General features: G+C 42.2%; 1 protein-coding gene and 1 long non-coding RNA gene across 2 annotated transcripts in view; one reads left to right on the forward strand and one right to left on the reverse strand.

Annotated features, from left to right (window-relative positions):
* ghra (growth hormone receptor a) overlaps window positions 1-25,287 on the reverse strand; it is a 65,172-nt gene extending 39,885 nt beyond the window's left edge. The window contains exons 1-2 of the mRNA XM_021606524.2: window positions 24,946-25,287; window positions 6,924-7,005 (exon numbers count right to left, since the gene is read on the reverse strand). Coding sequence (XP_021462199.2) covers window positions 6,924-6,990 — 67 coding nt within the window. The 5' untranslated portion in view covers window positions 6,991-7,005; window positions 24,946-25,287. The remainder of the gene's footprint in view (window positions 1-6,923; window positions 7,006-24,945) is intronic.
* LOC118964869 lies at window positions 876-7,709 on the forward strand. The gene is made up of 3 exons (XR_005052108.1): window positions 876-989; window positions 5,000-5,082; window positions 6,868-7,709. It is a non-coding gene; the product is annotated as an uncharacterized LOC118964869 (long non-coding RNA).
* Window positions 25,288-25,581: the final 294 nt, after the last annotated feature.

Consider the following 25,581-nt stretch of genomic DNA (forward strand, 5'->3'; position numbering starts at 1 on the left):
TACTCGCTGTTTATTATCTATGCATATAGTCACTTTACCCCTACCTACGTGTACATATTACCTCAATTACCTCAACTAACCTGCACCCCTGCACATTGACTCAGTACCGGTGCCCTCTGTATATAGGCTCATTATTGTTATTTTATTGTCTTAATTTCTTTTTACATTTGTTTATTTAGTAAATATTTTCCTAACTCTTATTTTTATTTTATTGTTGTTTAAGGGCTTGTAAGTAAGCATTTTATGGTAAGGTCTACACATCTATTCGGCGCTTGTGACAAATAACATTTGATTTGATAACACGTCGATAATTTTCAAAATATATTTACTTACTTTAATAGGTTCTCCCACTTCCTCCATTTTCTGGGTCCTTAGAAAAACAAAATAATGGGCAATCTTTCCGAAGTTTCCATTGGTAGCAAAACCCAGCCAGCTATATGGACAATTGGAGGACTTCCACCATACTGACTCTGGTCTCCCAACATGGCGACTGGTGTGGTTGCTAGGTGATTTTTTACGCAACTGCAACCACTCTGTAGATAATTGGCAAGCAGCGTGACTTGGTTTGAGGGCAGGGCGGGTTAACTGTCCTATTGAGTAACAATCCAATTTTGGAACAGTGACACACAAAAAGAAGAAAAAAAAACACACTGGGGGTTCCATTAAAGGTATTTGGAACTGAGGCTTCATCTTTGTTTTAAAGTGAAAAGCTGAGGATGAGGTATGGGTTGTGTACGTAATATTTACATGTTTGTAAAGGAAACCTGAAATATGTCTCTGTGATGTACATACATCAGCAAGTTGAAGTTGAATAATAATATATGCCATAGGTCTATGTCCATAAGTTGGACAGGGTGAGGGGGCAGTGTTAGACGACAGCCTGTTTTCTGGACAGGAACGAAGCAGGCAGAGAAATAGAGAGAGCGAGAGAGATGAGACCCACTGAACACCAGATACACAGAAGGAGGAGAGTAAAACAGGTGTTAAAAGTAAGTGCCAACACACACGCACACTCCAACACATAAATTCACACGGCTTGCTTCGGGACATTGGAAATGTTGGAACTCGATACAAGACGTTTGTTACCAACCACTCTTAAAGGGACAATACTTAGTTGCTATATTGATTTTTGGACTTGTAAATTAATGATATGTACCTATTGATTCTTGAAGAATATAACTTATGCCTCGTGAGTTTAGTTAAACTGTGGCAGTTGCACCCTATCAGAACCCAAAATAAGTTTGTAAACAAAGTAAATGTAAATCACACAGTGTACAGCCTCAAAACATGATTAAAACTATAATGTTGATGTCATGGATGGTCAGTCCCTGCATTCATAGATATGCCTATGAATTTGAGTGGTTATATTTCTCCCGCACCATCCCTTTACAGAAACAGTGTCAGGGAGAATGATTTGTATTGTGTCAACTGCTGATTGCCACTTTAAACAGCTCACACACACAATGAATCTCTCTTGTTCCCAGTATGTCCATAAAAAAAAAAAAAACCTGTGTGCACAAAGAAAAGCTCTACAAAAACAACCAACAAACCTCTAAGAAGAAAAATAGAGTCCTCCATTGGTTCTCTGGGCATCCATCGAAGGTTGAAAATCAATCAAACTTGTCAATGTTTACACCGTGTCACTATGTTCACAAACTACTACAGTGCCTTGCGAAAGTATTCGGGCCCCTTGAACTTTGCGACCTTTTGCCACATTTCAGGCTTCAAACATAAAGATATAAAACTGTATTTTTTTGTGAAGAATCAACAACAAGTGGGACACAATCATGAAGTGGAACGACATTTATTGGATATTTCAAACTTTTTTAACAAATCAAAAACTGAAAAATTGGGCGTGCAAAATTATTCAGCCCCCTTAAGTTAATACTTTGTAGCGCCACCTTTTGCTGCGATTACAGCTGTAAGTCGCTTGGGGTATGTCTCTATTTTTTCCCATTCCTCCTTGCAAAACAGCTCGAGCTCAGTGAGGTTGGATGGAGAGCATTTGTGAACAGCAGTTTTCAGTTCTTTCCACATATTCTCGATTGGATTCAGGTCTGGACTTTGACTTGGCCATTCTAACACCTGGATATGTTTATTTTTGAACCATTCCATTGTAGATTTTGCTTTATGTTTTGGATCATTGTCTTGTTGGAAGACAAATCTCCGTCCCAGTCTCAGGTCTTTTGCAGACTCCATTCTTCCAGAATGGTCCTGTATTTGGCTCCATCCATCTTCCCATCAATTTTAACCATCTTCCCTGACCCTGCTGAAGAAAAGCAGGCCCAAACCATGATGCTGCCACCACCATGTTTGACAGTGGGGATGGTGTGTTCAGGGTGATGAGCTGTGTTGCTTTTACGCCAAACATAACGTTTTGCATTGTTGCCAAAAAGTTCAATTTTGGTTTCATCTGACCAGAGCACCTTCTTCCACATGTTTGGTGTGTCTCCCAGGTGGCTTGTGGCAAACTTTAAATGACAGTTTTTATGGATATCTTTAAGAAATGGCTTTCTTCTTGCCACTCTTCCATTAAGGCCAGATTTGTGCAATATACGACTGATTGTTGTTCTATGGACAGAGTCTCCCACCTCAGCTGTAGATCTCTGCAGTTCATCCAGAGTGATCATGGACCTCTTGGCTGCATCTCTGATCAGTCTTCTCCTTGTATGAGCTGAAAGTTTAGAGGGACGGACAGGTCTTAGTAGATTTGCAGTGGTCTGATACTCCTTCCATTTCAATATTATCGCTTGCACAGTGCTCCTTGGGATGTTTAAAGCTTGGGAAATCTTTTTGTATCCAAATCCGGCTTTAAACTTCTTCACAACAGTATCTCGGACCTGCCTGGTGTGTTCCTTGTTCTTCATGATGCTCTCTGCGCTTTTAACGGACCTCTGAGACTATCACAGTGCAGGTGCATTTATACGGAGACTTGATTACACACAGGTGGATTGTATTTATCATCATTAGTCATTTAGGTCAACATTGGATCATTCAGAGATCCTCACTGAACTTCTGGAGAGAGTTTGCTGCACTGAAAGTAAAGGGGCTAAATAATTTTGCACGCCCAATTTTTCAGTTTTTGATTTGTTAAAAAAGTTTGAAATATCCAATAAATGTTGTTCCACTTCATGATTGTGTCCCACTTGTTGTTGATTCTTCACAAAAAAATACAGTTTTATATCTTTATGTTTGAAGCCTGAAATGTGGCAAAAGGTTGCAAAGTTCAAGGGGGCCGAATACTTTCGCAAGGCACTGTACGTTCATCTCTATGACGGCTGCGTGGTCCCATGGTGTTTATACTTGTGTACTATGGTTTGTACAGACGAATGTGGTACCTTTAGGTGTTTGGAAAATGCTCCCAAGGATGAACCAGACTTGTGGAGGACAACCAGGTCTTGGCTGATTTCTTTTGATTTTCCCATGTCACTGAGTTTGAAGGTAGGCCTTGAAATACATCCACAGGTACACCTCCAATTGACACAAATTATGTCAATTAGCCTATCAGAAGCTTCTAAAGCCATGACATCATTTTCTGGAATTTTCCAAGCTGTTTAAAGGCACAGTCAATTTAGTGTAGGTAAACTTCTGACCCACTGGAATTGTGATACAGTTAATCACAAATGAAATAATCTGTCTGTAAACAATTGTTGGAAAAATGACTTGTGTCATGCACAAAGTAGATGTCCTAGCCGAATTGCCAAAACTAAAGTTTGTTAACAAGAAATTTGTGGAGTGGTTGAAAACAGACTCCATCCTAAGTGTATGTAAACTTCTGACTTCAACTGTACATAGCTAATACTTCTATGCAAGTTTGATTCAATTGAGCCATAGGACCATTATCCCCATTCTCATTTGAAATATGATAGCCGTAGTCTACCCGGGGTCGACTCACCGTCCCAGCCAGATTAGCCAAATTGAACAGGAATACCCTCACAACCACAGCACTTGCTGAGAGTAAATATAGATACGTTGGTTGGGTTACAGTTACCCCTCTCAACACAACCACGCACACAGACACACAGAAACACACACATAAATGTGCACAGTGCTCTGACAGGCATACAGTACATACATGTACTCAACCAATATTATTGACTGACTGAGGTGGTTCTACCCTAAATGTCAGAGGTAACTCGTTTTTGTGTGGGGTTTTGGTCATGAGCCAACATAAAATATTTTCACAACAGTCTATGGATGAAGTGAAATTAGTTAAGGGTTAAGGTTGTTCAAACTGGGGAAAAAAAACTTGCCGATTAAACAGAAAGAACTTGAAGCTTAAGTTTAGGCATTAATTCCCACTAGTTAAGGTAAGGCTAAGGTTCAAAACAGAAACAATTTTAACGAGTGCCCAGCACTGCGATTGAACCTGCGATCCTCAGAGGTGAAGCGAGCAGTTTAAGCCCTTCCTATCCCCATCCACAACTCCCTAGCAAACCGCGAGCCAACTAGATGGAATTACAGTGCCAGAAAGTATTCATACCACTTGACTTATTCCATATTCTATTCTACAATACCCCATAATGACAAAGTGAAAACTTGTTTTGAGAAATGTTAGCAAATTTCTTGAAAATGAAATACCAAAATATATAATTTACTTAAGTATTTTGTCTCCCAGTGTCTGTTGGAAAGCAGACTGAACCAGGTTTTCCTCTAGGACTTTGCCTGTGCTTAGCTCCATTCTGTTTCTTTTTGATCCTGAGAAACTCCCCAATAACAGAAAAATAACAGTAGCGAGGCTATATACAGAAGTGAGAATATAAAAGTAGCGAGGCTACATACAGACATCGGTTAGTCGGGCTGATTGAGGTAGTATGTACATGTAGATATGGTTAAAGTGACTATGCATATATGATGAACAGAGATTAGCAGCAGCGTAAAAGAGGGGGGGGGGGGGGGGGGGGCACACAGTGCAAATAGTCTGGGTAGCCATTTGATTATCTGTTCAGGAATCTTATGGCTTGGGGGTAAAAACTGATGAAATGTATTTTTGTCCTAGACTTGGAAGCACACGTGCACGCGCACATCATCATCATCATCATCATGACTTCAGAAGGCTGCTGAAAGGAAAGACTGGGGTCTGTAAGTGTGTGTGTGTGTGTGTGTGTGTGTGTGTGTGTGTGTGTGTTTGCTCCCACTATCAGCAGCTGTTCTTTGTGTACAGATGTTTCACGGTTGTTGAGGAACACTGGCCAGTTTGCCATAGCACAGCCGTCGTTGGCAACCAATCAAACGAATACAGAACTCTGTGGTTCCCGGAGAATACTCAGCCCATGACAGCGTCCCAAATGACACCCTATTCCCCATAGGGCTCTGGTCAAAAGTATTGCACTACAGTATAGGGTATAAGTTGCCATTTGGTACACAGCCTCTGTTTGAGGACCCGTCGTTATCTAGATAGTATCAGTAGTTTTTGTAAACTGGAAGCGATAAAAGCAGTTACGGGGGGGCAGGTTAACGACAGACACTAGCATTCAACTATTTGTGCATCATTTTAGGTGCCCCCAGTTGCAAGGTGGTGCATATTCCTAACACTTCAGTAATGCATGTCAAGAACTCAAAACCAGAGAAAGCTCAGTAGTGACCATTTGAAAATTAGGAAAGAACAGTAGTAAGCACCAGACTTGTTATGATTCTCGTTGCGTAGCCAATAAGCTAACTTTTCAAATGTTCTACATGTTTTGTCACCTGCCTGAAGCGTATCCATACCCGCATCTAACTTTCTAAAAGTCCAGAAACCAAGTGAGGCTTAGTTTCATCCCATAGTCTACACCCATGTACTAGTGTGAGAGGAGAGAGATTCCTGTGTGAGATCCCTCTCCTCTCTCCTTCCAAAGACAGGTGGCCAACAGAGACTCATAACTTGGGCTCTGGGTAGAGGAGGAGAAAAGGAGGAGAATAGGAGAAAAGGCAGAGGAGAGAATTGAGGACTCCCTATGGAAGTGAGTCCTGTTAAACCACTACCAGACAGGCACAGAGAGAGACATTCTAGATCACTCAGATTGACCCCACCATTGTGCGAGGGAACAGTTTCTACAAACTGGCCAAGAGCTGTTCACTTTAACCCACTTCCAATGGACAGAGTCCATTTGAGCAGAAGCCAGTGCGTCGCACTACTGCGGGTCCAGCTCTCTCGGTTACTCCATAAGCTGAACTCAGAGACTGGGAGCATAGTTTAACAAACAATGTGGTAACAAAATATGGCCAATTGGACATTCCTGAAATATGGTCCCTGAGATTGCACCATTCAGGAGACACACACGGCATTTACATTTATTATACCAAAACAATTGCGGTTCCCCTCTTTTCACACATTATTTATTTTGTTTAAATTGGTTTTACATATTTTTTGTCCTAGAGTAGCAGTGGTTATTAAACATATATTTAATGCATGTCTTCCCGGGCTGTATGGGGGGGGGGGGGTCAACATGTAGCCCATCATGTCCCTCTGTCCGTCCGTCCGTCTGTGTGTCTGTCTGTCCCTGTCACAGCCCAGTCCACCTTCACTACTGATCCGATGCGGTTTGACTGGCTAGAAAAGAAAAGGCTGCTGTTTGCTCAACCACCCACCTTTTCCAATGTTTGCAAATGCAGGGCTCTGCAACTGATGTCTGACATAACATTTGATAACAAGTGTCAATGCCATGTACTATGCAATATTGAATGAAACAAGAAAGGACATTGATTCACGTGTTGCAGATTTCAAACAAAAAGAGAGCAACAGATCTAATTGAGAAACATTGGTATTGTGTTATACTGTGTATGAGATGACTGTGAGAGCTGAATGTCAGTAACAGTGAGATACAATATGAGTGTCATATGTTTTATCACATCACTCTCTCTCTCTCTCTCTCTCTCTCTCTACAGTGGTAACAATGACATGAGACAAACATGAGTGTGTGAGGCGAGTAGTAGCAGCCTACCTGATGATGTCACAGCAGACAGCCAACCCAGGGAGGGGAAGAGGAGGAGAAAAGATGGAGATGCCATGACGGTGGGGCTTCACTTTAGTGGAGAGAGAGGGGGGGGGAGAGAGAAGGATAATCGTCATCGATGACATATCCTTGTAAAATATTAAGCCAAACTCTACCCAGTGCTCTCTCTCTCACTTTCCCTCCCCATCTCTCTCTCTCCCCCTTCTCTGCCCTGTTAGCACAAACTGTGACTGCCATGTATTTTCAGCTGGCCAATGTGAAACCTATCCCCAGACAACACATAATTAACCTACAATAAGCTACTGAGACGCTTCACACTACTGTGCATAAGATATGTCAGACCATGTGTTTGTGTAGTGTGTGTGTCCTTAATATCAGAGGTATAACTTGCGTGCATATGGAATGGTTCTCTCTCAGGCTATATGCATTGATTGTACAGACGCAAGATCTTCATTTGAGACAGTCTGCTACAGCAGGAAAATAATCCTGTAGCAACAGGAAATGTGAATTATGTGGATTATAATTCATGGAAATGTATGGGGTTGATACATTTTTCATTAGGGAAAATTAAGTCTGACATTTTAAAGTGGAAATTACAAACATTAGAAGCCTTTTTAAACCTTGAATATACGACAAGTTGGCATTTCCTGCTGTTGAGGAAAATTCTCAGCCATAAAAGAATGATCATATTTAGAGCCTTCTGAACAGAACCACTATTGTTTTCATTACGTTTCACTGTTCCGACCAGCATAATAAAGTTCTGAACCGCTTAGAACCAAAACAAAAGTACCAGTTTACATCGTTGACTTTCTGTTCCTTTTTTTGACCTGTGAAATCGACATCGTTTTTACATTTAGATCATTAAATTACTCAACCAATCAGTGGGGATAGAGCAGCTTGCTACGGACCGGGTAAGCTTGTTTACAAGTGTACTATAGGGCGCAAGCTGCGACAGAAATGTTGCGGGTGGGGAGAGAGAGAAAGAGAGGGGTGGACATGGAGGAGGGTTGCCTTGAAGTGCTGGGCATCATGATATGGCGAGCATTATAATGCATTTAGGATATTAGGAGTAGGCCTATCATTACTTCACTGAATTGCATAGCTAATTATAACTAGCAGCTAAGATACCTACTGAGGAGCTGTTAATATGGAGGAACTTTGAACATGAGTTGCCTCAACGCCCTGGACAAGAGCAAGCTAACAAGCTTGTGTGTGGGGCATCGGTACCAGAATTCAAAACAAGTCTAACCTTTTGGTAGATAATAAATACATCTGGCCCCTCTTTGGACACTGTGTTAACAAACCTCCAAACGAGATTCAACGCCATACATCTGTGGCCTCCAACTGCTTTTAAAATGCTAGTAAAACAAAATGTATGCTCTTCAACCGATCGTGCCCGGTTCTGACTTAGAATATGTGGACAACTACAAATACCTAGGTTTCTGGCTAGACTGTAAACTCTCCTTTCAGACTCACTTTAAGCATCTCCAATCCAAAGTTAAATCGAAAATTGGCTTCCTATTTTGCAACAGAGGTCCTCGCTACATATTCGTCGCCAAACCCACTGGCTCGAGGTCATCTATAAGTCTTTGCTAGGTAAAGCTCTGCCTTATCTCAGCTCACTGGTCACCATTGCAACACCCACCTGTAGCACGCGCTCCAGCAGGTATATTTCATTGGTCATCCCCAAAGCAAACACCTCCTTTGGCCGCCTTTCCTTACAGTTCTCTGCTTCCAATGACTGAAACGAATTGCAAAAATCACTGAAGTTGGAGACTTATAGCTCCCTCACTAACTTTAAGCGTCAGCTGTCAGAGCAGCTTACAGATCGCTGCAGCTGTACACAGCACATCTGTAAATAGCCCATCCAACCAACCACCTACCTCATCCACATATTTGTTTTTCTGCTCTTTTGCACACCAGTATTTCTACTTGCACATCCTCGTCTGCACATATATCACTCCAGTGTCAATTGCTAAATTGCTTCGCCACTATTGGTCTATTCATTGCCTTACCTCCTTACTTTATTTGCACACACAGTATACAGATTTTTCTATTGTGTTATTGACTGTACTATTGTTTATCCCATGTGTAACACAGTGTTGTTTTTGTCACACTGCTTTGCTTTATCTTGACCAGGTCGCAGTTGTAAATGTGAACTTGTTCTCAACTGGCCTACCTGTTAAACATAACTATAGCATCCTAAAACTAGCCTAGGAAACATGCTGGCAGGCACTTTCTATTCTGGTTAGAGACAGTTTGCGCTGTTCTGTGAAGGGATTTGTATACAGCGTTGTATGAGATCTTCAGTTTCTTGGCAATTTCTCGCATTTCTCAGAACAAGAATAGACTGACGAGTTTCAGGTCTTTGTTTCTGGACATTTTGAGCCTATAATGGAACCCACAAATGCAGATGCTCCAGATACTCAACTAGTCTAAAGAAGGCCAGTTTTATTTCTTCTTTAATCATGACAACAGTTTTCAGCTGTGCTAACAATTGCAAAAGGGTTTTCTAATGATCAATTAACCTTTTCAAATTAAAAACTTGGATTAGCTAGCACAATGTGCCATTGGAACACAGGAGTGATGGTTGCTGATAATGAGCCTCTGTACGCCTATGTAGATATTCCAATAAAAACGAATTAATCGTTTCCAGCTACAATAGTAAATTACAACATTAACAATGTCTACACTGCATTTCTGATCAATTTAATGTTATTTTAATGGACAAAAAAAGTGACCCCAAACTTTAGTGTGTATATATATAGAAATATAATATAATACATATAAAAAAGTGTACTGTTAGATAGAGGCGTGTGACCAGAAAGCTAGCTACAGTTTGTTTTCTTCCTGTATTGAGCACAGATCATCCCGTCTTCAATTTTATCAGTTATTTACGTATAAAAAATACCTAAAGTTGTATTACAAAAGTAGTTTGAAATGTTTTGCAAAGTTTACAGGTAATTTTTGAGATATTTTGTAGTCATGTTGCGCAAGTTGGAACCGGTGTTTATCTAGATCAAACGCGCCAAATAAATGGACATTTTGGATATATATCGACGAAATTAATCAAACAAAAGGACCATTTGTGATGTTTATGGGACATATTGGAGTGCCAACAAAAGAAGCTCGTCAAAGGCATGAATTATATTTTTATTTCTGTGTTTTGTGTCGCGCCTGCAGGGTTGAAATATGGTTTCTCTCTGTCAACGGAGGTGCTATCCTCAGATAATAGCATCGTTTGCTTTCGCCGAAAAGCCTTTTTGAAATCTGACATGTTGGCTGGATTCACAACAAGTGTAGCTTTAATTTGCTATCTTGCATGTGTGATTTAATGAAAGTTAGATTTTTATAGTAATTTATTTGAATTTGGCGCTCTGCATTTTCCCTGGCTTATGGCCGCACATGTACTACTCCAAGTGGAAGTTGCAGCAAAGATGCACAGGACTCCGTGACCCTGACCCTATTGCACATTTTGTAGGCCTAAGCATGGCTCTCCAGATGCTGTTGGGGAGTAGCAGTGGATAGTATTTTCAGAGAGGAAAAAAAAAAACGTTTGTCTGTAGGGGGGAATCGAACTCACACATTCGCCAAATCTAAAAGATTAGAAGCCTAGCACACTGGCAGTGTAACGGCTCTCGTTGGTAGAAGGAAGAGTGGACCAAAGCGCAGCGTGTAAAGTGTTCATGATACTTTTATTTAAAAATAATAATAATAACAACAAAAGTGAAAACGAAAGCACACAGTTCTGTCAGGTACGGACACTAAACAGAAAACAAGATCCCACAACACCCAAAAGGAAAATGACAACTTATATGTGATCCCCAATCAGAGACAACGATCGACAGCTGCCTCTGATTGGGAACCACACACGGCCAAAAACAAAGAAATAGAAAACAGACTTTCCCACCCGAGTCACACCCTGACCTAACCAAACAGAGAATTAAAAGGATCTCTAAGGTCAGGGCGTGACAGGCAGCTTCCACCACCTACAAGCAACGCTAAATAAGGGGGGGAAAGTGGTTAGTGATGTTATTAAATACACAAATGTAATTATTGACTTCGCGCGAAAGAATCACACTTTAGCTGCATTGTTATAATGATCGTCACATATGCGTTATTCGACTCTGCGAGGAGCAGCAATGGAATGTTTTTTTTTTCATGAAGCTCCCGCCGAACAGTTATTGTGCTGACGTTGCTTCCTGAGGCAGTTTGGAACTCAGTAGTGAGTGTCGCAACCGAGTAGAGACGTTTTTTTACACACTACGTGCTTCAGCACTCGGCGGTCTCGGTCTGTGAGCTTGTGTGGCCTACCACTTCGCAGCTGAACCGTTGTTGCTCCTAGAAGTTTCCACTTCACAATAACAGCACTTACAGTTGACAGGGGCCGCTCTAGCAGGGCAGAGATTTGACAGAGCCACGTTGAAAGTCACTGAGCTCTTCAGTATGGGCCATTCTACTGCCAATGTTTGGCTATGGAGATTGCATGGCGGTGTGCTGTCAGCAACGGGTGTGGCTAAAATAGCCAAATCCACTCATTTGAAGGGGTGTCCACATACACTACATGGCCAAAACTATCTCCTTCCTCGCATTCGCCTTTATGCTGACACTAGCAGAGGTAGTCTTTGCATTCATGTAAGTAATATGTTTTTGAAATTCATATTTGGCCTTAGTCAACCATTTAGACTGGCGCATCTTTCTTATCATTAGCTAGTTCCAGGCCAAATATTCCTTACCGAGCAGTCTATCGGTATAGCATGTTTCACAAAGGATGCTGGCTGTATGAGTTGAGGATGAGGGCTGCAGGAGAAAGATGAGGAAGTTCAATGGCCATTGACTTCAAATTACTTATTGGTAGGAGGTGAGGGATTGGCACAATTGCAGTTCTTGGGCCTCCTGGGTGGCGCAGTGGTTAAGGGCGCTGTACTGCAGCGCCAGCTGTGCCATTAGAGTCCCTGGGTTCGCGCCCAGGCTCTGTCGTAACCGGCCGCGACCGGGAGGTCCGTGGGGCGACGCACAATTGGCCTAGCGTCGCCCGGGTTAGGGAGGGCTTGGTCGGTAGGGGTGTCCTTGTCTCATCGCGCACCAGCGACTCCTGTGGCAGACTGGGCGCAGTGTACGCTAACCAAGGTGCACGGTGTTTCCTCCGGCGCATTGGCTTCCGGGTTGGATGTGCGCTGTGTTAAGAAGCAGTGCGGCTTGGTTGGGTTGTGTATCGGAGGACGCATGACTTTCAACCTTTGTCTCTCCCGAGCCCGTATGGGAGTTGTAGCGATGAGACAAGATAGTAGCTACTACAACAATTGGATACCACGAAATTGGGGAGAAAAAGGGGTAAAATTAAAATAAATAAAAAAAACAATTGCAGTTCTTTACAGAAACCCTAACATCAAGCAAACTTTCACTTTGTTTAACGTAGCATGCGAAGAAAACCTGATGGAGTCTGCAAAAGACTAGGACGGAGATTTGTCTTCCAACAAGACAATGATCCAAAACATAAAGCAAAATCTACAATGGAATGGTTCAAAAATAAACATATGTGTTAGAATGGCCAAGTCAAAGTCCAGACCTGAATCCAATCGAGAATCTGTGGAAAGAACTGAAAACTGCTGTTCACAAATGCTCTCCATCCAACTGAGCTCGAGCTGTTTTGCAAGGAGGAATGGGAAAAAATGTCAGTCTCTCGATGTGCAAAACTGATAGAGACATACCCCAAGCGACTTACAGCAAAAGGTGGCGCTACAAAGTATTAACTTAAGGGGGCTGAATAATTTTGCACGCCCAATTTTTAAGTTTTTGATTTGTTAAAAAAGTTTGAAATATCCAATAAATGTCGTTCCACGTCCCACTTGTTGTTGATTCTTCACAAAAAAATACAGTTTTATATCTTTATGTTTGAAGCCTGAAATGTGGCAAAAGGTCGCAAAGTTCAAGGGGGCCGAATACTTTCGCAAGGCACTGTATAAGGTTGATCAAGGTTGATTTTGTAGGGTATTCGGCTTCCACGGCTCATGACATGCAAACACCGGCCAGTCAGACAACGACAAAAGGAAGGCGGAGATGCATCCAACAAGCCCAAACACCTTCCAGCCACCAGCGTAGAAAAAAGGTAAACATTCCACTCTGCATTTTCCCCAGTTTCTTACGTAGACTGGTGACCTGCTTGATCAAGGGAGCCACTTCAATCGTATAATCCTCTGGAAGCAAACAATTGCCACATTGGAACTCCAAATGATCCAGCTTGCCCCAAAACAAAGCGTAGTAGATACAGCTCCTACAGTGCTGGATCCATTCCTTCACTTCTCCAGACAAAATGGGCTCCACTTCAAAACTAGTTAGCTAACTGATTGGCTAGCCGATAATGTCAACTCATCCTCCTGTTGAGCCTCAGTCTTCTTGGATGTGCGCACAATCTTCCTAAAATAAACTGTCTACTTGGTCGCTAATCAGAACACTGACCTAGTAATAGTCCCATATATAAGTCCTTTAACCTCTCTGAGCACGGAACCCGGTAGCGGGCTGAAATTCCACAACATATGGTGATCGCTACATAAATAATCATATTAAACATTCATGGAAATCCAAGTGTCTCACATGTATCGAAAGCCTAGAATCTTGCTAATCCAACTGCGTTGTCAGATTTAAAAAAGGATTTACTGCGAATGAATACGATGCGATTATCTGAGGATAGAGCCCCATAAAAAAACAACTATTTCAACCAGCACAGGCGTAACAAAATCACAAACTGCATTAAAATAAATTGTTTACCTTTGACGATCTTCATCTGTTTGCAATCCCAATGCTCATTGTTACACAATGAATGATCTTTTGTTTGATAAAATCAGTTTTTATAACCTAACACAACATTTTGTGAACCGCTTGTGTTGTGAATTCCGTCTCATTCCATTTTCGATGACACATTCCAGGTAAATACCAACACAAAACATGACTTTTCCAGTCATGTTTGGTTTCATTGCAATCAACTGGTTTGTTTGTAACACAACCAAACCTGATGGGCCATTTCGCGGGACGAATTGACTGAAAGAAACCGATTTGAAGACAACAAGTAATGACATCACTGTGCACCAACGATATGATCACTGTTTCGTTGATTGACTGTATTTTAACCCAATGACCACTGATCGTCTTGAAATCTAGCTGGGTAGATAGCCAATGAGCTGAGGTAAACGGCAATATGCAATGGTTATGTGTTGGAAGACCAACCCATATAGTAAACTCCGGAGTAAAGAGAGTCATTTGCTATTGAAGTTTTATACCGGAAGGAGCTACGCATATTACGCACAGCATTGTTTTGGTAAATGTGCAGATTCAGCTGTTTATATATCAATCAGTATGGCGACTAAGTCAGGGAAAGCTAAATCTAAGTCTAGATATACAGATGTACACACAATTTTAGAAGAAATTGATCGGAAAAGTGAGGCAGAGATTGTTGTAGGACGATTAATTTAGCGATTCCCAAGTGGAGGAATATTTTTTGAACGGAGAGGAGATCGTTTTGGACTGGTAAATTCTTCTCATGCTATAGCCCTTGTTTGAAATTAATAATATGAAATATTATTTGTGATTTTTTTATATTTTAGAAGCAAGGTTTCCCATTCAAAATTAAAGTGGAAAACCACACTACAGGCTGATCCAACTTTGATGTAATGTCCTTAAAACAAGTCAAAATTAGGCTCAGTAGTGTGTGGCCTCCACGTGCCTGTATGACCTCCCTACAACGCCTGGGCATGCTCCTGATGAGGTGGCGGATGGTCTCCTGAGGGATCTCCTCCCAGACCTGGACTAAAGCATCCGCCAACTCCTGGACAGTCTGTGGTGCAAGACATGATGTCCCAGATGTGCTCAATTGGATTAAGGTCTGGGGAACGGGCGTGCCAGTCCATAACATCAATGCCTTCCTCTTGCAGGAACTATTGACACACTCCAGCCACATTAGGTCTAGCATTGTCTTGCATTAGGAGGAACCCAGGGCCAACCGCACCAGCATATGGTCTCACAAGGGGTCTGAGGATCTCATCTCGGTACCTAATGGCAGTCAAGCTACCTCTGGCCCCCCAAAGAAATGCCACCCCACACCATGACTGACCCACCGCCAAACCGGTCATGCTGGAGGATGTTGCAGGCAGCAGAACATTCTCCACGGCGTCTCCAGACTCTGTCACGTCTGTCACATGTGCTCAGTGTGAACCTGCTTTCATCTGTGAAGAGCACAGGGTGCCAGTGGCGAATTTTCCGATCTTGGTGTTCTCTGGCATAGCCAAACGTCCTGCACGGTGTTGGGCTGTAAGTACAACCCCCACCTGTGGACGTCGGGCCCTCTACCACCCTCATGGAGTCTCTTTCTGACCGTTTGAGCAGACACATGCACATTTGTGGCCTGCTGGAGGTCATTTTGCAGGGCTCTGGCAGTGCCCCTCCTGCTCCTCCTTGCACAAAGGAGGAGGTAGCGGTCCTGCTGCTGGGTTGTTGCCCTCCTATGGCCTCCTCCACGTCTCCTGAGGTACTGGCCTGTCTCCTGGTAGCGCCTCCATGCTCTGGACACTACGCTGAAAGACACAGCAAACCTTCTTGCCACAGCTCGCATTGATGTGCCATCCTGGATGAGCTGCACTACCTGAGCCACTTGTGTGGGTTGTAGACTCCGTCTCATGCTACCAATAGAGTGAAAGCACCGCCAGCATTCAAAAGTGACCAAAACATCAGCCAGGAAGCATAGGAACTGAGAAGTGGTCTGTGGTTACCACCTGCAGAACCACTCCTTTATTGGGGGTGTCTTGCTAATTGCCTATAATTTCCACCTGTTGTCTATTCCATTTGCACAACAGCATGTGAAATGTATTGTCAATCAGTGTTGCTTCCTAAGTGGACAGTTTGATTTCACAGAAGTGTGATTGACTTGGAGTTACATTGTGTTGTTTAAGTGTTCCTTTATTTTTTGGAGCAGTGTATTATAACAGGGTCTTTTTCGAGCAGGGCCAATAATTCTCCACACCGAAGATGTATATGGCAGCTATTTTAGCGTGTCATATAGGAATTTATGGTTCCACTCCAGTGGCTCATCCCATGGCTGTGCGGTTTTTAAAAAGGTGTCTAAGACCGGTTTTTAAGCCTTTTGCGCCCACTTGGGATTTGGATTTGGATGTGCTGTGTGAGGGCTCCTTTGAACCGATGGAGCCTGTGCATCTGAAGATCCCCTCCTACAAGACCACCATGCTCATGGCTTTGGCCTCGGCTAAACGCGTTGGAGATCTCCACGCGTTATTCGTTCATCCCTCCTGTATGACGTTTGCACTTGGCGACTCTAAAGTGACGTTGCATCCTAATGCGTCCTTCAACCCTAAAGGTTGTGACTATGTCCTACAGGTCTCCAGCTTTTGAGCTTTTCGTCCTCCACCAATGGCTTCTGAGGAGCTGTGGTGGTTACATGTCCGGTGTGCAGTAGGAGCGTTACACATGTACATTGAGCGGACTAGGGGTGTCTGTTTGTGTGACCAATTTGTCTGTTGACCTGGTGCAATTTCATGGTTCCTTTGACTCCAGCGAGTTTGTTTTGCACAGCTTCCTCGTACTTAGTGACATCTGCAAACGAAAAGAACTTGATAATCGATCCACTCTTCAAGTATTTCGAAGAGCTCCCTGGGAGTCTCCCTGGTTTGTCTGCACAATGTTTCACAGCCCCACCCACACCATCTGTTGCCCCCTTCCCATTGGCCTTTTCAGAAAAGTTCCAGGTGATTTGTTTGAATCCAAAAATATATGGCAGTGTGCTGAGTAGGTACACGTTCTTCTTGTTTCTGTATTGACGGGTGACCATCGCTCATTATGTGGAGTGTCATGATTTGTGGATTCTTGTTCTTGACATCTCTTAGGACTGGCTCCAGGTGAGCCCAGACTGCTATCTCATAATGTCTAAGGGAGTCAGATATGGTGGCATAGGACTGGCTTCCCTCTGATGTTTATGCAACACTTGCATGGATTGTAGCCTGCTGTCTACTCCCCCCAAAGTGGAACACCTGGATTTCTGTGGCCAATTAGCAACTGAGTCAGCAGTGTCCTGACGATACAGGCATTTAATGATAGAGGCATCTACAAATTGACCCTCAATTAAGAAACAGAAACAAAATGTTATTTATATTTTCAGTACAAAACTGACATAAAACACCCGTATCCTACAAAAACGTGTGTTTTTTACTTACAAGGCGATAATATGATGTATTTGTGTGTAAAAATAATAATAATAAATATTATTTGTAACTTAAATTTGTACATAATGTTTCTGCCACCGTCTCTGATTACCAAAAAGAGCTTCTAGATAACAGGACAGCGATTACTCACCTCGCACTGGAAGAAGATTTTTTCTTTAACAAGTCAGATTTACTTCAGACATCCGACAAGGACCCCATCATTCGCAGGAGAAAGAGACAGATATCGCTGTCATAGGTCGGGGTGCCTTGTAAAGATCCGACGGCGAGTGAGTAATCTGCCTTTACCATCGGTCCTATTAGCCAACGTACAATCATTGGATAATAAAATAGACTACGATCACGTATATCCTACCAGCGGGACATTAACTGTAATATCTTATGTTTCACAGAGTCATGGCTGTATGAATAACATACAGCTGGCGGGTTTTACGCTGTATCGGCAGGATAGAACAGCCACCTCTGGTAAGACAAGGGGTGACGGTCTATGTATATTTGTAAACAACAGCTGGTGCACGAAATCTAATTGTAAGAAGTCACTAAGTTTTGATCACCTGAGGTAGAGAATCAACTGATAAGCTGTAGACCACACTATTTACCAAGAGAGTTTTCATCTATATTCTTCGAAGCTGTCTATTTACCACCACAAACCAATGCTGGCACTAAGACCACACTCAATGAACTGTATACGACCATAAGCAAACAGGAAAACGCTCAGCCAGAGGCCGGGGACTTAAATGCAGGGAAACTTACGTACATACCCTAACCAGAAGCCATGGGGATTACAGTCAACATCCGCACTGACCTAAAGGGTAGAGCTGCCATTTCAAGGAGCGGGCTCTAACCCGGAAGCTTATTAGAAATCCCGGTATGCCCTGTGACGAACCATCAAACAGGCAAAGCGCCAATATAGGACAAAGATTGAATCGTACTACACCGGCTCCAACGCTTGTCGGATGTCGCAGGGCTTGCAAACTATTACAGACTACAGAGGGAAGCAAAGCCGCAAGCTGCCCAGTGACACGAACTTACCAGACGAGCTAAATTACTTCTATGCTCACTTCGAGGCAAGCAACACTGAAACATGCATAAGAGCATCAGCTGTTCCGGACGACTGTGTGATCACACTCTCCGTAGCCGATGTGAGTAAGACCTTTAAACGGGTCAACATTCAAAAGGCCATAGGGCCATACGGATTACCAGGATGTGTACTCCGATCATGTGCTGACCAACTGGCAATTGTCTTCAGTGATATTTTCAACCTGTCCCTAACTGAGTCTGTAATATCAACATGTTTCAAGCAGACCACCATAGTCCCTGTGCCCAAGAACACTAAGGTAACCTACCTAAATGACTACCGACCCGTAGCACTCGTGTCTGTAGCCATGAAGTGCTTTGAAAGGCTGGTCAAGGCTCACATCAACACCATTATCCCAGAAACACTAGACCAACTCCAATTTGCATACATCCCCAACAAATCCGCAGATGATGCAATCTCTATTGCACTCCACACTTCCCTTTCCCACCTGGACAAAAGGAACACCTATGTGAGAATGCTATTAATTGACTACAGCTCAGCATTAAACACTATAATGCCCTCAAAGCTCATCACTAAGCTAAGGACCCTGGTGACTAAACACCTCCCTCTGCAACTGGATCCTGGACTTCCTGTCGGGCCCCAGGTAGTAAGGGTGGGTAACATCACATCCGCCACACTGATCCTCAACACGGGGGCCCCTCAGGGGTGTTTGCTCAGTTCCCTCCTGTACTCCTTTTTCACTCATGACTGCATGGCCAGGCACGACTCCAACACCATCATTAACTTTGCAGATGACAACAGTGGAAGGCCTGATCACTGACCATGATGAGACAGCTTATAGGGAGGAGGTCAGAGACCTGGCTGTGTGGTGTCAGGATAACAACCTCTACCTCAACGTGACAAAGACAAAGAGATGATTGTGGACTACAGGAAAAGGAGGGCCGAGCACACTTCCATTCTCATCGACGGGGCTGTAGTGGAGCAGGTTGAGAGCCAACAAACTATCATGGTCCAAACAGACCAAGACAATCGTGAAGAGGGCACGACAAAGCCTATTCCCTCTCAGGAGACTGAAAATATTTTGCACGGTCGTTAGATCCTCATAAAGTTCTACAGCTGCACCATCGAGAGCATCCTGACTGGTTGCATCACTGCCTGGTATGGCAAATGCTCGGCCTCTGACCGCAAGGAACTACAGAGGGTAGTGCGTATGGCCTGGGGCCAAGCTTCCTGCTATCCAGGTCCTATACACCAGGCGGTGTCAGAGGAAGGCCCTAAAAATTGTCAAAGACTCCAACCACCCTAGTCATAGATGGTTCTCTCTGCTACTGTATGGCAAGCGGTACCGGAGCACCAGGTCTAAGTCCAAAAGGCTTCTTAACAGCTTCTACCCACAAGCCATAAGACTCCTGAACAGGTAACCAAAAGGTTACCCAGACTATTTGCATTGACACCCCCCCCCCCCCCCCCCCCCCCCCCCATTTTACGCTGCTGCTACTCCCTGTTTATTATCTATACATAGTCACCAACTCTACATTATACCTCAATTACCTTGACTAACCGGTGCCCCCAAACATTGACTCTGTATAGGTACCCCCTGTATATAGCCACGTTACTGTTATTTTACTGCTGCTCTTTAATTATTTGTTACTTTTATTTTTTATTTATCACTTATTTTTCGTAAAACTGCATTGTTGGTAAAGAGCTTGTAAGTAAGCATTTCACTGTAAGTTCTACACCTGTGTATTCAGAGCATGTGACAATTAAAATTTGATTTGATCATATTGACATCATTCAGTACAACAGTTTAGTCATATGGTGAATTTCTGGTGACTCCGAATGATCATTTTGGTTACACCATATGACTTTCCTCACCTAAACATGTTTTAGAGGCAACTGCTTATGCACCCACGTGAACACTTGACTTTGGCATCACGTATGTATCTAAATTAAATAAGCTTTTCAGATAATTCATCATTTGTATTGGTTTGTAGTGGTCGCACCGAATTATCAGATTTTTGGGGTAAAACTTGACAGGGAGTGAAAATGTAAACTTATCAAACATTTACGAGAGACTTGCTTACCTTTATTCTTAGCCAAAGGGTTTCTCACAGGCATCTTAATGATGTCACATCCTGTCACGTGAGTACCATAATGTGATTTGATCCAAAATTGTGACTTTGCCGGTCGCACTGAACGATAGTTATGATGGCTATTTAAAGTAGTTAAAAACCATTCTGCCTAACCTGTCTTACCATACATACTTACGTCATTGACCCAAATGTCTGCAATCCAGAATTCGATCCTTTGTTTTTTTTTTACGTTCATACTCGCATCTAAAACACATCACTATAACTTCTCACTGCTCTTAGCATTGTATTACTGAAAGAACATTAGATGTCGCTTTTACATTAATATTGTAGGCTGGTTAGGCCTAACTCATTTGTATTGGAGCAAGACAAGGCCCAGCAAGACAGCAGTATGTAATACAATGCAATAAAATCAGAGTGCTATACATTTAATGTAACACCCACATAAAATATTGAACCTTTTATTTACCTAGGTTGACAGTAATTGGCCAGCCAAATGAGTATTACAGTCTCTGTAATAATAATAATAATATAAATACATACTTTTTTTGCCACACTTTCTCCTCTCCTGACTGCATGTGCTGCCATAGATATAGAATGAATAGAACAGGCATCCCTATTCAAGTCAATGATGGCATAATGGGTGGACTGGTGGCCATTGTTGTGTACCCATAGGCGCAAAGCAGGAAGTGTACCCATCAATATGTGCTGTGATTTGTTGATTCGACACAACTGACATTACAAAAAAATACTTTCCAATACATGAGTCACATCAGTTAACATCATTTGATTGAACATTCTACATTACCATGGAAATGATTGCAACGCAGCCATTAAGGCAGCCATTAAGAGTGTACTTGTGAGTTTACCAGTTGAATTGCTAGGGTTAGTGGTTCCAAGCCCATTTCATTCCATGTCTATGTGTGCTGCTGCTGCACCTTGCTTGTTTCAGCAAGAAGGCAACAAAGTTTCATCATGTTGTTAAGAGTCAATGTCACTGCAGAAAAGGACTAAACCGCAAGAATGGCCGGTTTCAGTCAGGTGTTTGTCCCCCCCCCTCCCCTCATAAAGTGGTTACCATGGTTATTTTACACTAACTGTGCCAGCCATACATAAAATTAGATTTTCTGCTTTTTTCTCACCTTTCTTTAAACATCTGTAAAAGGCGTTGTTTGGGTAGAGATCTAACCAATCCGCATTTCAAGTATTTATAAATGTAGTGACATAAATTAAAAGCCCTTGTCACCCCACTCTGTACCCAGAGGACCACTCAGACTGACAGACAGGGGGACTCGTGTTAATGTAACATAAAACAGAGAACCCTCCTCTCAATCTTTACTGCTGTTCCCACAAACACTGGGATTGACAGGCCCATCATTGCAGCCTGAGATTGGAGTGTGTGTGTATGTGTTTGTGTGTTCATTTAAGGGTTTTTAGAGAGCTGGACTTGTAGAAGGTAGATTTAATGGTCTATGTGGGTGGACGTACACTACAAATAGAGCTGATGGAACTGGTCTCTTTTAAAAAGCCGTCTGTCCTCATTTATAAAACTCTGTTTTTAGCCACATGCAGTACATTACGTATGGCAGATAACCTGCACGCCCATCCATTACAGAGACAGACAGTGGAAGTGGCCTCTGAAGTCCAATGCTATTCACTATACTAATTTCTAAAAAGGTCCCTATTGCTGTCCTCTGCACTGAGCACTCAGACGTAGTTACAAAATGGGGAAACAAAGTTTGAGGTCTGTAAAGCCTATGCTATAATTCTATTCAGCTCATTTCTGCTCAACCCGTACCCGATTCTGAATGGTGAATGACCATGTACTAGACCGGGGGTAGTCAAGAACTATTTGAGAAGGTACGGTCCCAGAAACTCCCTAGGTGGCAAAGGCCTGAATAGATACTGTCATTTATCGGCGTGGTAACCAAACCCCATCTCGCAACCCATGCGATCCCAAACTGTTCAAACAGTAACCAACCCCCATCTCGCAACCCATGCGATACCAAACTGTTCAAACAGTTCACACCCTTCTTGATGGCGGAGAGAAATATTTTCAGTTTTAAAGCTCCTTTCCTGCAATTCTACACATTTTGCCATGCATTATGTGTGTTCATATGATACCAGGGGTCGAAGCCCAACTCAGCCCCCCCCCCCCCCCCCCCCCCCCCCCCCAAAAAAAAAAAACGTGGCCCGTATTGACCCCGTTCTGGGTCCGGATCCAGGACGTGGTCCGCCTGTTGAGTATGGGGGCACTAGACCTCCACTCCATAGATTAACAACAGAGAGATAATGGAAGCCCTCTCTTATCAGCTCTCCAAACAACTATTTTTAAAACAGATGCATTTTTTTCACTCCAATATTGTGTTATTTTTTTCCTGATAAAGAGAGGCTAATTAAAAATAAATATGGTTAACAATTTACAGTATCACTCAGCCAGTGGTCTCACTTTTCTTGGTCATGCAACAATGTACACACGTACGCACACCACACACAATTCCTTCACCTTATCATGACCACCTGGAAATGATGTGAGATGTGGTATTGGTTTCCATTGCAAGAGTCTCCCCAATGGATATTACCCCCATGGCTGAGGCAGGGGTGTATGTGTAGTGGCATCTGCGTGTAGGCTAGGAATAGGGCTGGGCGATATATATATCGTATTTGAAGATTTATGGATCCACATACTGGTATGGATTTTTACATGAAGATCTATAACAATATTTTGATATAGTGCTAAGTAAATGAAAAGTGGTACAAATTGGACTACTTCACAGTCAGTTTTGTCCTAGTTTGGTTGAGCAATCAGAATGAAGAAAGACCATTAAAACCATTTTGATTTTTTTTGCTGCTCATGCACTAGTACTCCTAAAAACAGTTTCTAACTTTTATCATTCTGAAACATGAAATACCATGAAATACCGCTATACCGTCCAAAATGTGAAAACATATTGAGATATGATATTTTGGCCATATCGCGCAGCCTAACATGCTAGGCCTAACATGCTGCCCAGACCACCCGCGTTGCATATGCAAGCGGTGCAAAATAAATGTACACATACATGTTATTATTCAATCATTTCATCCAAACTGCTTGAACACACATCAACGGGAGCCTGCGTAGCCAGGCCATAAAATAGAACTTAGTTCTATTTGACACTTGACGTGTTGCAAGTCCCACCTCTACCATCTACTCATTGGTTTTTACGAACAGATACACATGTAGGGGGTTGAAAGATGAACGAGCTCCACACTCCAGTTGGTGGCGGTAATGCATCTTAAAGTTGGTTGCCAACCTCCATATAAAATCAGAAGAAGAAGAATTGAGGAGAGATTAATCATAGACAACTAACTCAAAACTAACTATGACTCATAAATGGGTAAAAATTTGAAAAAAGATCCAGCAAAGAAAATTACCATATGCATTTCAGGTAAATTAGCAACCCAATGTTTATCTCCCAGGACAAATTAGCTAGTAACAGCAAGATTGCTAAATGTCCATGAATGTGTCCAATGTGTTTCAAACTCTCCCCTATTTAATATAGTTGGTTCATCAGGTACATCTGCCCAACAAGACGGGAATCAAAATGATTTAGACATGATGTTACGCCAACATTCCATTCTCAACTATTGAGGAATAGATAAAATAGACCATGGATCACATTCCTACGGTAGATGCACCCACAACATTGCACCTCAAGTTTGATCAATAAAGAACATAGAATATTGTATACTTTCATAACTGCCATTGCATAGCTTGTAGCCTGTTTAATGTAAACCCCTAATAAAAACATGTGTTAAATGCATGAAGTATCCTATGGCATGCATTGTCTTTTTTTTTGTGATATGATACTATTTTTTATATTATTATTTTTTATTCCTGGACATTCATCATATTTCCCATGCAAAAACCTAGCCTTTGAGTGACCAAAAAATAATTATGGTTTTACAACAACAAAAAATATGACATGGTTTGTTTACGCCCTGCGTGCAATAGGTCACTCCATGCATTTGGAATTGTAATGCAATAGGTCAGTGCCATTCTTCATATTTGGATTTTGTGTCGTTGCCATTTTAGACTAGGCTATCATCTACAAACTGTCAACAGGGGTCGGTCTCGGAGCCCTGTGAAATCATTAGGGAATGGAGAATCTTTAACTATTGAAGCAAGAATGGTACAGCATAATGATGGATTAAAGCGTGTTTAAATAGTGAATTCCAGAGGCGTGACCTTCTTGTTAAAACTACTGAACTTCTTATGGAAACCGAAACACTCTAACCACCTTCATCTGCATCTTCCATGCAAATAAATACCAAACGCTAACATCGCAGAAACGTGCACCACACACATGTGCCTCATAATCGCTTAGGGCAGATCAGTCAAAATAATGAAAATAACTCGTTTCCTTTATATTTTCCGCAAAAAAGAAAAACAGCTTTAATCAATAATATGGAACAATAAAATGGAATTGTACACCCTTACAATACATGTAGCAACACGATGGTTGATGTTGAACAGCGACTCATCAAAACTTTTTGCTAGTCCCAGTCTGCGAGATTCATCCCGCGAAAAGCATTGAGAAAACATCTCAAATTAAATTCATTTTTATAATAGGCAGACAATTGCTAGCATAATTGTATTATATACACACACTCACCTAATACTATGTTGTCAGCTGGAAAAATGCGTGAGTGGTGTCGACTTCTTACGATTTGTTCATCTGACAGAACCAGGACAGACACAACTGGTACGCCTTTTAACTCCACGATGTAGCCTAACCCCCTCAACGGACAATGTAGCCTTAATAAAGAAACCAATCTAATGTTAACATTACCATACTTCAAGCTATGAGTGATCACTACTAACAGCTATTATTTTTTGATTGATTCCTCTATACGACCAAATTGACACTATCGCTATATGATTTCGTCTGGGATGAAGACAAGTACGACAGGGATTCATAGAGGTACAGTGAGTGCTCCTTTTACAGCTCCGGGCTCTCTCAACAGTAAAGCGTGAGAATAAGCGCCCCCGTCCGGAAAATGTTCACGAAATTTCTCCGCGAAATCAAGAGGGTGAAATACATTTTAAATCGTCAGAATTTCTAGAGATAAGCTAACCCTTTAACCTAACTCCTAAACTTAACCCTAACCCTTATCCTAGCTAATGTTAGCCACCTAGCTAGAATTACTAAACAGAAAGAAAGTTTTGCAAATTCGTATCAAATTGTACATTTAGCAAATTCGTAAATATACTACGAATTGTAATTTTTAACATATCATACGACATGGGT

The sequence above is a fragment of the Oncorhynchus mykiss genome, chromosome 6 (assembly GCF_013265735.2).
Source record: "Oncorhynchus mykiss isolate Arlee chromosome 6, USDA_OmykA_1.1, whole genome shotgun sequence".
Classification (NCBI taxonomy): Eukaryota; Metazoa; Chordata; class Actinopteri; order Salmoniformes; family Salmonidae; genus Oncorhynchus; species Oncorhynchus mykiss.